Genomic DNA, 13,528 nt, shown 5'->3' with positions numbered 1-13,528 from the left:
TGCCGTCACAAATTCGTTCATGCAATTCTTACATTTTTCATACATCTCAAATGCAACTCGCTACTCTGTCTAGCACTAAAGAGAAATATAGGGCCCCGCGCTGCATATAGAATTTCAATAGATATGACATGTCACTCGTAATATTATCTTTTATCGTCAGTTGTTTCTACACGAGAATATTTCTAGATCGAGGACAGAATAAGTTTAGTATCGTGTTTGGAATTTTAATAAATGTAAATAGGATTGTATTCAAATGTATGATACGATTGGTCTGGTATGTTGATTAATGCGGCTCGGACTTGTTTTGTGCTTGCTCCTTTGAATTTTGATTGCGTACATAGGCTACGGAGACTGCTTAACATCAGGCGGGCCGTATGCTTGTTTGCCACCGAAAATGCTGTAATCATTTAAACATGTAAATAATAAATTTTAAATAATAATTGTACCTACCTGACATAATTATCTTATACCTAATATTATATTCATACTGATGTGTTTTGCTATGTAATTTAGATGTAAATAGTTGTAAATATGGAATACTGTATTTGACATGTAAAACTATGTTTTATAAAGGAATAAATGAATGAATGAATGAATGACGTAGTATAAAAAAAATGTAGGTTTCCCTACACGTTCTGAAGCGGTATTTTAGTGTTGTAGCGTTGAATTCGTATACCGTAATGCAAAAATATAAGGTCCAGCCGTGGGTCCAGCCACAATATCAGCGAAGAGTGTTCCTTTTAGTACAGTACCTAACACCCTCAAAAATTTGCCTTTTGATTCGGTCAAATTGTTTTTTGAAAAACAAATTATAGCCAGCTTGCAATGAATGTAGTATACCTTTGGTTATGGTGCTTTACGCACACTAGTGTCCCATCCCCTCCCTCAGACGCAACCCCCCCTTTTAGCATGAAATATTTATTTATTTATTTAAACTTTATTGCACAAATTTACACAAAAAGAGTACAGATGGCGGACTTAACGCCTTGAGGCATTCTCTACCAGTCAACCATTGACCAAAATATGTCTCGATCAACAGTTTTTTTTTTGAGAAATTCATTTGTTTGACTGAGTCTAGACTAGACTGTATTTGCAAGGCCAGGCTCCAACCAGAACTTTAGAAGGAAGAAAAAAAATCTCAATAACGTCTTTTTTTATTTATTTTCCGTCGTATATATATATCGTTTCCGTGCATAACATAGCAGTATTATATTAGTACCTATGAAATATACTAGTGATATATCCGAGGGATTTTTAGAGTAGGTAATTCAGATTGAGATTGAAAGTAAAAAACCCGCGCAATTGCCATATCTTTTATCGCATGTTTCTCTATTGTCTCCTAGTATACATGTAATCTGCTCAGTGCTGACTAGGGAATGCAAACCGGTTATTATTTGTATGAAATTTTGGTTAATAACCGGTTTTTTCATAGAATTAAAAACCGGTTTACATTCCCTAGTGCTGACCATGATATGAGTACACTTATTCCTGTATAACAGTCTCATAAATTGTCCAAAATTGACTCGATCCCCCTAGGGTACAGTCTGTATAACAGACATTGGCAGACCGCCGCCATAATGTGACGAGTGCGCAGCCGCACTACACTTTTACGACCCTGTTATTTTTTATGTCAGTAAGGAACCCGATCGGTTTAATGAGACGGACGTTAGAGCCAAACTACATAGATAAAAAAATTATATATTTGTTGTTATAGCGGCAACAGGCGGTCTAGCATAAGTTGCGTTCTCGCGCGCGAGTCCATACGTCCATAAGTCGCGCTAGATGTATGGAGTCGCGCGCGAGAACGCAACTTATGCTAGACCGCCAGATATTACATCATCTGTGAAAATTTTAACTGTTTAGCTATCACGGTTCATGAGATACAGCCTGGTGACAGACAGACGGCCAGACGGACAGCTGAGTCTTAGTAATAGGGTCCCGTTTTTACCCTAAAAAGGTGAGGCAAGAAAATTGGTTTTAATAATCACGAAAGTTCTAATAGAAAATATGGAATAAAATAAAATACACGTCGAACATAATATTAATACTTTTGCAACTTAAAAATTCGATTGAATAAGACTATCAAGTATCAGTATATCAATGTCCTATTTGAAACTAGACTAACGATATTAACTAAGTTTATTACATGTTAGGTCCAAGACGGCGTTGGCAGACATCCACTTTCGAGTCCCGAATATTCCACCGGCACATCCATTCCCGACCTACTTCCAGTCTTTGGACCCGAAAGGGTTTACGATTTCAATATCCGAAAACCTCTCATATCAGACAAGTTAGTTTCAAGTTATATTTGACTTCACGTAATGTTAGACGTATAACCTGACTCGATATAAGTTGTTATCTATTCGAGTATTACACGGTGAAATTTTATCGGTGATCAGGTTGAGAAATATTTATTAGCGCCACTTGCACCATCCCACGAACCCGGGGTTAACCGGTTAAACCTGGAGTTACCATGGTTATCAGTACAATTTGACACTGGGTTAACGGTTTAACCGGTTAACCGCGGGTTAGTGGGATGGTGCAAGTGGCCCTAACATACCTAACTTTCTTCTGTTTTTCTTCTTGTCTGTTGTTACCTTCCGTGATTCTTCTCACCTGATGGTCCCATCGGAAAATCAGCGCTGGAAGCCACCAGCAACATGCTGAGATGAGGCCATTTCGTGACACTTTAATCTTATTTTATGTTTTCTTTTATATTATGTAATGTTTGTTTGTGCTTACGAATAAAATTTTATTCTATTCTATTTTAAATAAACTAATACTAGAAATTGAATTAAATACGCTAGATTCCATGCAACATCGTTAAAATTAATAATAAAAAATTTTTTTGAAGGAAATTACATAGTTGTATGTCAAGTGCCATCGCTTTGGCGGGGAATTTAACAATTTGACAATCACAAATTGACAGATTATTGCCCATATCATAAGTTTTTTTTGTTTTTTTATGGGTTTGGAAAGGAGTTTTTGATTGGTTTGGTAGGGTGACCATACATTTTAATTAAAATTGAATTTCAACTTATAAATCAGGCATGATAAAAATATAAATAAATGTAATCGCTAACGATTAAGTTTCACCGTGTATAGGTTTGAAGAGATTAGTTGCGTAACGAAGGACAGCCTTCACGAGGCGGTAGGTATTATGTACCTACTTCAGTTGACTATCCAATTTGCCCTGCACTTGCGAGGCTTCGGCCTCGGCCACTTAATCCACACCGGCCGAGCGGAAAATATCACCTATATCCATAATCTAAGAACAAAAAACGCTCAGCGAAATTACAACACGTACGGCCGTTCGCGTAGTAATCGCGGAGAACATCCAATTTCCTAAATGCTTTATTATTATTGTCCCGGATAGAGTAACTTCCAATAAAAACAACGTAATTCACCGGCCCAATAGAGCGCTCTTATAGGTCTAGTTTAGAAAGTTGGCATCTTGTCCATAGCGGTTCCGAGTTCCCTGCTACCGGACAGGGTACAAAAAGAAGGCTCTATTTAACCGGAACCAAATCGGAAAAAAGCTCTGTGTGCGTCGGGGCGAAGAACTGAATTACTGTGGCGGTGCTGCAAAACAAATCTACTACGATTTACGTGCCGTAAACTCGTTATGCGTTTGCAGCAAGCGTGTGGGAATACGAGTCTTATTACTATATGGATAGGGTGTATCCGTTAGGGGCTGTCTGCGAGAGAGAGGCGAGCTTACCCTGTGTATGGTTCATTCGCGGGAAGTGTCGTTATCACAGTTGCCGTTCGGCGTTCGGGCGCTACAGCGGGGTGGCTTGCTAACCGGCGGAAGTTTGTCGGAGATCGCGCGTTTTCCACCTTCCCTAGTCGTGACTCGAAAGTGAAACTGTTTGACGTGATTATTGTGTACTTTTATCGAACTTGTGGATTGTGTCATTGGATTTGAAAGTGTTTTGATAAACCAGAAAAACTTTTCGGACTCGATATCAGCGTGGTTTTGCATAAAAACTGCGTCTTGATTATTGAATCGCGGGACAACATCAGCACTATAAACGGTAAGTGCCGGTCGTCTGAATGATGTGATATTTTAAATTGTATCTGAGGTTTGCGAGCGTGTATTTAATTTAATTAGCGTATAGTTTATAAAATGAATGTTACTTTATTTATCATTCTTCGAGATCAATTTATAATTGTTGATGTGTTTTTTTGTTTGTATGTAAATTCCATGTTGACGTGTAAAAGTGCCCTTGTGGCATATTTGCTAAATAAATGTTGAAGTTTGAAGATCACGGGAACAAAGTCGACCTCGAAACGTCAGAAGTAATTTCAAAACTTAATTATACATGATTAGGTCTTGTTTTCGTTATTATTAATGTGTGCCTAAACATTCTGAAAGTTTGAATGTAAAGTTAGTTTGTACTTTTATTTTCGGAAATTCCTCGTACGTTTAAAAAAAGAAATTTACAGTACATATGGTGCTACTTTCTCGCACTAGTGCGTAAAGAGCACTTTTCGTGCATATGTCGAAAGTTTAAAGGGCCATATGTACTGTAAAACGTTGTACGATACACGTGCGAATAGGTAATTCGCAACTCGCGTCGATTTAAAACACTCCCTGCGGTCGTGTTTTAATTTATCGCCACTCGTTTAGAATTTCCTCTTTTCCGCACTTGTATCGTAAATAACTATTGCTTCATCGCAATTTCATTTACAAACAGCTGTAGTTTTACTCTAGGTATATATTACCTACTTAATTCTGACCACCACTTTAATGCGTTGGTATCCTGTACTCGACGTTAAGTAATGGATAAGTTAAGTTAAGCTAAGACTACATTGTTAACGCCGTAACAAGTTGGAAACTAGGTACGGTGGTTTTAAGTAAATTTGTCTACGTTGTTAGCTAAATTGGTGTTGGAAGATGCTCTTAAGATGATCCCAAGTAAATAGTATCGGGATGAAGGCCCGAAAGGGAGTTATGTGAAATTGGTCAATTTCGGCTTACTGTGATGGAACATTGGATCCTTTTGGGTCTGCAAATCTATTTGGACCCACAGACTATCAAATCAGCCATGTAGGTACCTACCTAGACATACGTACGTATGGGTAGGGGGAGCACGTGAAATTTGAATTATCGGGAGAGTAGAGCCATAAACTATTTTTTTATTAAAGTGATACCTACGCCTGAAAGCGATAGGTACTATAATTTTTTTAACTGGCAAAATGGAAATATTCACCTTCGCCTTTTGTACTTTTTACTTGTTCTTGTGCAATAAAGTTTAAAATAAATAAATTAATATTCACCGCTTTGTGCGAGATACGAACTTGTGACCTTTTAGAACACCGCTCCAATCGCTCTTAATCAACTGAGCTATCAAAGCTTACCAGAAGCGCGTGAATTGTTCCATACGTTCCTTTTTGGCTGGACCGGTGAATTTTTCAAGTTTTCCTTTAATTTAAATATTTTTAAAAATTAATTCGAAAATTCTAAATTCATTATTATTTATATAAACATACTTTTAGAGCGGAACCATCTTAAAATATTTAAATTTGCATTAGACGAACGATGTTACAATTATTAGTAGCTCAAGGGAAGCTGTAATGAATGATTAATGACTAAATTCTGTTAATATAAATTTTATTTGAATTCTCATATAATCCATTAGAGGTTTCAACTCTCACCTGGGACTCTCTTTACTTATTTAATTTTTACTTAGTCATTAATAGGAAATATCTTACACCTTATTAAAACGAAGACCGCCGCCGTGTCTGTCTGTCTGTATGTTCGCTATAAACTCAAAAACTACTGAAGGGATTTTTATGCGGTTTTCACCTATCAATAGAGTGATTCTTGAGGACGGTGTATAATTTGTTAAGGTTTTGTGTAACCCGTGCGAAGCCAGGGCGGATCGCTAGTGTAAGATATAATCGTGCCTATGATAGCTGAATGAAGTAACCCAGGTAGCAAAGTGACGTCAGCGACGTCACAATGACGTAATTATGACATCATTATGACGTCGCTGACGTCATAGTGACGTATATATGCTACCTGGGAACAGTTGGGTACACCCTACGAATATCCCTATCCCGACTAATATTATAAATGCGAAAGTAGCTTGTTCTGTCTGTTTTAATTAAATACTTATATTTATATTAACCATTTTATAAACTGAACATTTTATAATTTTATTTGTTCCCAAAGTTGTGGATTAGCCATTTTAATTATATTTTATTCGACTGTACTTGTTGAGCTCTTATAATTTACGGTGCGGCTAATTAATGGAGAATCTGAGTAAAAATGTGAGAAAAATTACGGCGGCCGTAATTAAATTCCGTTAAAATGGACCCATTAGCCTTTTGAGGCCCAAATTGCTTGATTTTTTGCCAAGTTTAGGCTGATTTATAAAGTTCAATGGGTGTGCGTTAGTTTGGAGTCAAGGACTTCAAGATAATTTAAAATAATCTGATTTAACAGTGCTCCATATTTCGGGGTTAAAATTCTAATAGGATTTATACATAGGTACTTACTGATGTGCCGTCGGAAAGTGAACAAAATTGCGAAATTTCCACGTCGAAAATTAATAAATAATTTTTAATGAAAATCGAAATTTCCATTTCTACGATGAAAGTCTCTATAGTTTCCTGTGATATATTCCTGAAATTTCCTAGAAACTTTTCAACTATTTGGATGCTTTCCTGAACTTATATGTACAGTGTACACATCTGATCTTATACAAATGAAACGTTGACAACGAAGTAAGAAAGACTGGGAGAGGATGAAAAAGAGGACACTTTCAATTTTTCATACAAATGTTCGATGTGCATTTGTTACTTTTCTAAATGTTACCACGCAAGTCTGAAAATCTTGGGTAGGTTGGGTAGAATCTTGATACTGATAGAGACGAATTCTAATATAACCAAGTTTTCCCCTGTGATAGAGGATCAGATGGCAGTCGCGTTTGTTAAAATTGGTGCTTGCGCCCACTGATACTAGGTTCCTTAGCTAGCCCTGGTAAAAAAGAAGAAATGCCCCCATGTTCAATGCGTAACTCCGTAATCAAGTATTAGTATTAGTAGGAAGAGCAGACCACAGAACATATTTTTAAACGCTGCCCACACCACTCATACCCTGGGCCTGCTGAGGATCTGAGCACCGTGACACCTGAGTTGGTTGCGTGGCTTGGCAACCTCAAGGCTACACTCTGTTTGCTCTCAATGAATATATGCCATACGATTAAATAAATTAAGTTAATAGCAATGTTCATTTTGGTATTGTCTGAATTTTTTCTTTCATTTATAAAAATATCTTGCCTTATTTTTTTACTTTGGCTTTACGTAAATAAAAACAAAACGTTTGCAATATTGAAATCTTTAATTATACTGCACCTGTATACTGTATACTAATAAAATTGTATTTTAATTTTAAATGTAATTTAATGCTAATTTTAATTGTAATTTATTTTAATTGTGTTCGAACTGTATATTAATAAAATTGTATTTTAATTTTAAATGTAATTTAATGCTAATTTTAATTGTAATTTATTTATTTTATAAGATAACATTTTGCGCATTTCAATATTAAATAGATTCTCGCTCTCTTTGACATTTGTATGCCAACCGGCAAAACATAGTGCTCAATGTATACCTACACCTAAGACCCATGTATACCTATGTTTTACAAATAAAGCATTCTGATTCTGATTCTGATTCTGACCTACTGTGGTAAAGGCAGTTTCTAGAGCTAGAATACCTATAGGGTCATTCCACTTTTAACTGCAGGTTTTTTTGTCCCCAGAAGAAAGTATTTAATTTTTATATTTGTAAATTATGTAATTTGTTTAATTGTATATCAATATAAAGAACATTTTAAGGCTGCACTAACAATACATTGTGACTAAAGTAAAAAATATTTTATCTATTTTTTATATTTTTTTTTTAAGTAACAAAGTTGTCATTATGATTGAAAGAGCTGGGACGACGGTAACAAACTTGTATATTGTATACTTCAGAATTAGAATTAGAATTGTTTATTGCACTCATATTAGTATACAGTTCTTAAAATTATTTAATACAGATCTACATGAACCCTGTAAGGGTATAGCAATATACTTAACACTAACTTATGACATAACATGCATCATAGGCATAAGCCAATTCCTAAAGACTAGTGTATAATTTATAATGGTCACTCTTGTAACCTTTTTTTCAAACTTTTATCGGTGCTGGTAACGTTATTAGTCCATATTATCGTTAAAAAAATCATTTAATGTGTAGTATGCTTTTTTTACTAGGTAAGTTTTTAATGCATTTTTAAAGCATTTCAGGCTATAAATACTAAAAATAAAAAAGCCAAGGGTTAAATATTGAGGCCTATTCTGTGCATATCATTTTTTGTGGCTAGTGTAAGTTAAAATGCATTACGAATATTAAAATTTCATGATTGTTTGAAATCGTAAAAATCTGCAGTAGCCAGTAAAAAGTAGAATGACCCTATGGATAAATGCCACTCGATTGGCAAGTATTATAATCGTGACTCAGTATTCGTAACCTTGCGACTTGCGACATGCTTTATCGACTAAGATATACTTAAGGGGCCCACTGACTATCAGTCCGCCGGACGATTTCGGCCTGTCAGTTGTTTGGAACTGACAAAGTTTTGTTCTAACTGACAGGCCGATATCGTCCGGCGGACTGATAGTCAGTGGCCCCCTTTAAATAAAAAAGTTGCAAAAAGATTAAAGTATGTACTAAACTTCGGTCTACATCTTTGTGGTCGATCCAGACACTTTGTTAAAATAATTTAAGAACTTATTTAAATTCAAATTTAAGCTATTTCACTTATAATTCTTATAAAGTATTTACTGCCAAGTAAGTACTTGTCAGTGTTGTTTAAACACGTAAATAGATCGTTGCTTGTTGCTCACAGAAAATCGAAGAGATTAAACCTTTTTTCACCAGCAAATGCGCCGTCCGTGCTGATAAGTACCCAATATACAGTACATTTAATTGATCATTGGCAGACCTTATTGCAAGTAAATAAGGTTTATTGTTAGTTGTGTGTATCTCTGTTTAATTACGGCTCACTGTCGAGTGCACATAATGTACAGTTACCGAGCGAGGGATGCGGTCTCGTCTATCATGGGTTCTTGCAATTAATGATATACGGACTGTGTTTCGGGACTTTTAAGCAGAATATATGACGTTTTCAACCAAAAGGTACCACATTGTCGCTTGTCGATAAGGTTGATTTCTAATTGAAGCCATATGGAAATAGCGCCTTACTGACAAGCGACAATAAAGCCCTTTTGGTTGAAAATGGCACATATTTTAAGGGAGTAGGACCAAGCAATCACTGCGAAGACCTTGTAGGCTTGTAGTCAGTGTGGTGTCAGGAGAAACGACACATTACTATATGAAAACAGTCAATCGCGATTTCCATTTGCTAACATTGATACATAGGTATCCTATGTTTGAATTATTTATCAAACGAGCTCCATATCGAATTGTTCCCCACATTTATGATGTTGCAAAACTTCGGTTCAATCAAACACCATTTGACTAAGTTTGATATCATGAGTATCATGACACAGAAAAAAGATTTACAGAAGTTATAAAATAGAATTATATAAAATTTATTAAGGAAGTTTAAAACAACAAGAACTAATTAGTTAGTAACACATGTCACAAAAACACTTTCTAATGTCACGGAGATGGTTTCCACTCAGCTTGGTGTCAAGTTACACTTTGGATATTATGACGCTGGTCTACCACTACGAACTTGTGTAGTGAGACGTTTTCCACAAAGCTTTTTAGATCAAAATCTTCCATTTAGTCTAAAATCAAGAACAAAATTGCACGCCATAAAAATATTGTTATTTAAAGTGATGAATGTAAATTTCCTTTTCAGCCAGTATACGTACTTAAGCTTATAATGGGGGAGCCTCGTTTTGGTATTCATAAGGAAGGGAGGAAGTGAAAAATGTAATATCGTGACTGCAGTGCCACTGGATGATTTATGCCGGCTACTTACACACCTGCGGAAGGGCGATTTAGGGGTTTTGCCCTGCTTAATCGCCACCTTTATTGAGATATAAGTGATATAAGTAAGTAGAGGCGAATTGCTGGATTGGTATTGCAAGGCGGTGGGAGCGCCAAACTTTCCTAGCTCACTAGGTTATGTATCTATGTCGCCTTACTCATTTGCCACATGTGTAATGCGATTGGGGTATTCAATACTTATCTTTTGGGGTCACGATAATACTGGTAACTAGGGTTTAATTTTTAGGGTTCCGTACCCAAAGGGTAAAAACGGGACCCTATTTACTAAGACTCCGCTGTCCGTCTGTCCGTCCGTCTGTCCGTCTGTCTGTCTGTCACCAGGCTGTATCTCATGAACCGTGATAGCTAGACAGTTGAAATTTTCACAGATGAGATGATGTATTTCTGTTGCCGCTATAACAACAAATACGAAAAACAGAATAATATAAATATTTAAATGGGGCTCCCATACAACAAACGTGATTTTTTTGCTGTTTTTTTCCGTAATGGTACGGAACCCTTTGTGCGCGAGTCCGACTCGCACTTGGCCGGTTTTTAAGACGTGTTTTCAACGGGACGTTTATAATCGCAGACGTCGTCAGGCTCAGGTGGAACTGTGGATAATAATTAAGCGCTTAGTTGAAAATTAGGACTTTAACCTTTATCAGGCTATATACTCGTATTCCCCACATGTGGCACTTCAAAGATGTGTTCTATTTTTAATGAGTAAGACTGACATTCGATTATCATTTTTGAACTATCAGTCTGATAAAGGGTTAATACGGTTTATGGTATAAAAAGTAGGCATTCTGGATAGGTATGTCGACAGGAGAGACGTGAACCAAATTTTTGTGTATTACTCAGGTGTGTAGACAAATCTTGAAATTGCGCTAAAAATCTCACGCCTTAAATCTGCCCAGCAGCAGGAGTGTCAGTAGCCGGCTTTACACGGAAACATTGTTGAAAGACGGTGCAGCTGCATTGGATATTTATTTCATTGCAGCTCAGTGTCTGGAAGTCACGTAGAAGTTAACTGAGATACTACTTAGTTTCATGACGTATGAAACATGAAGTGAATGTTAACGATGTCTAAAAGTGAAGTATCTTAAACTACTATTCTTCTCGACGGCTGTAGGGAACAAATGAAATTATTTTATGAAATACACGATGGATATTCTTATTGGGTCAGTGAGAGCAGCTACCAGATCCCGTGCTGCTACGCAAAAATGGTCTGGCGTTTACAGATGTTGGAAAAAACATACAGGATGCGAGAAAGAGGTCATTATTGACAAACCTATTTTTTTATGCCAATCGATCATATTCCTATCCAGGATCGAAAGCTTATATAGGACCAAAAAAAAATTCTGGCTAGAAAAGCCACAAATCGAGGAAAACTTTTCCCATACAATTTGTATGAAAATGAAAACTTTTATTTTTTATGCCAGTCGATTCTGGTAGCTGCCCTCACTGACCCAATAAGAAAATCCATAATATGTAATGTTGGCACACTACTATATTTTATTAGTTTAAGATTAGTACCTAGTTAAGTTTGTTAAAATGCATGTTTTTTAATGATATCAACATATTTTTTTAAATTATATACTGAAGTTGATGCCACATGGGAATGAAAATGCTTTATGTATGTTTATTGTCTGCGCTTGTTTTAAACGCTTTAATTATCACGAGGAGGATCAGCTAATTAGGAAAAATTATATATATATGCAAAACTTCTCTAAGAAGTTTTCATGAAGGTGTAGAAATACTACACGAAAATTTAATAGGTATAAATACATATTTAAATACTTACATAGTTTAACGAGACCTTATCGGGTGCACTTACTTAGACCCGCTTCAGTTTAATTATGAGTGTTAGTCTAAATTAATATAGGTAAATAATATTTCCTGTGAAAATTAACTAACAAATCTTTTATTAAAATGTACTCCCCAATCTGACCCCGCATCTAAATACGGATTGATTAAAACATTTAAACCGTTTCAGACAATCCGACCCGGTCTATTGACAACTGTTTAGTATGCTGCGTCGTGTGTACGTGCCTTATCGACGACCGGGATCTCGATTCATCGGATCGATACAAATAAATTAAGTTTAAGAGAAGAGATAAGGTGAGGTGTGCTTGTGATTTGTGAAATTCCCGATTCTATTTTGTATCGTGTACCCCAGGGTAATGAAAACGGGCCAATGTTTAAGGCAATTTCCATATTCAAATTCTTTCTTAGTCATTTGACGTTAGTTGAAGGTGGACTAGTTCCATAGGTGTCTGTTTAACTGATGCGGTTGGTAAGAGCTATTATAAAGAAACTACGGACTGGTAGAAGCTTGGCTACATGAAGCTGATTTTGTATTATGTTAAGTAACTAAAAAAACATATAGGTATATATAAGTATAAATTAGTTTTCGTCCTAAAACTCAGCTACCAGGCCCAACAAAATGCTACTAGGGAGATAAGTTGTAGATCTAGACTATCTAGATGCTTAGACAAGTTGGCCACGGCCCACTTTACCTTAAGTAAATGAATATCAAAACTAATAAATATTTAGGGACAATATTACACAGATCAACCTAATAGACCGTATTTGCAAAATGAAATGTCTGCAACCAATCGTTTTTAAATGATCATCTTTTTTATATACATGTTTTACTTTTATTATTTATTATTTGATTTATTTATTATAATCAAATGTTAAAAATTACAATTTAACAAAGCTCCACAAAACTGTAATTAGTTTGACTGTGGAGTCAAGTATCAATCTCTTTTTACACTAAGTTATCTATAATTATTAAGTAGGTATAGCACAATTTGGAGTTACTTAATCTAATAGTTACACGAAAATATAGTTTAAGTAAGTAGGTATATCCAGGATGCTCTATAACAGGGTTTCTTAAACCTTTTGCACACGGACCATTTTCACAATTTAAATATTTCCACGGACCCCGGCCAAAAAATATTTTATCCCTTATCTATATTTTTTTTATTAAGTTTCATTACACTTAGATTTCGTCAAGTTTACTACAAAATTTTCTAATAAGTATATTTAAAGTAGGTAACTGACTTACTGCGGACCCCCGATAAACATGCTACGGACCCCTAAGGGGTCCGTGGACCCCACTTTAAGAAACCCTGCTCTATAAGGAAGACAATTGCTTATAGTGATTATTATTTTAATATCGGTTCTTCAAGATCAAGACCATAATAACAAGTAACTTTTTAACATTACTGTATATGTATTCTGATATAAAAAAAATACACAAAAAAAGACTGAACCTGTTATTTAATAGTCCATTCGTCCATTCTAACCTTGACTTTGTATGTAATACGATGGAAACATTCACTTTTGTAAGAACGTAAGCTCAAGTGGCACAGAATAGATAGTAACTAAAATAGCAAAATGTCTTCAAAATATCCTCTTCTATCTGACCAAGGGCCTGACACTCTTTGATAGAGAAAGATAGTCTTATTGTGATTCCTATAAGAGGAAAGAGAAAATAGTG

General features: G+C 35.7%; 1 protein-coding gene across 1 annotated transcript in view; it reads right to left on the bottom strand.

The window, feature by feature from the left end:
• Nucleotides 1–4,596: 4,596 nt before the first annotated feature.
• LOC134744096 (evolutionarily conserved signaling intermediate in Toll pathway, mitochondrial) overlaps nucleotides 4,597–13,528 on the bottom strand; it is a 502,842-nt gene continuing 493,910 nt past the window's right edge. Inside the window, exon 6 of the mRNA XM_063677784.1 lies at nucleotides 4,597–4,673. Coding sequence (XP_063533854.1) covers nucleotides 4,616–4,673 — 58 coding nt within the window. The 3' untranslated portion in view covers nucleotides 4,597–4,615. The remainder of the gene's footprint in view (nucleotides 4,674–13,528) is intronic.

The sequence above is a fragment of the Cydia strobilella genome, chromosome 9 (assembly GCF_947568885.1).
Source record: "Cydia strobilella chromosome 9, ilCydStro3.1, whole genome shotgun sequence".
Lineage (NCBI taxonomy): Eukaryota > Metazoa > Arthropoda > Insecta > Lepidoptera > Tortricidae > Cydia > Cydia strobilella.
The sequence above is the reverse complement of the archived record's forward strand: the minus strand, read 5'-3'. Positions and strand labels throughout refer to the sequence as shown.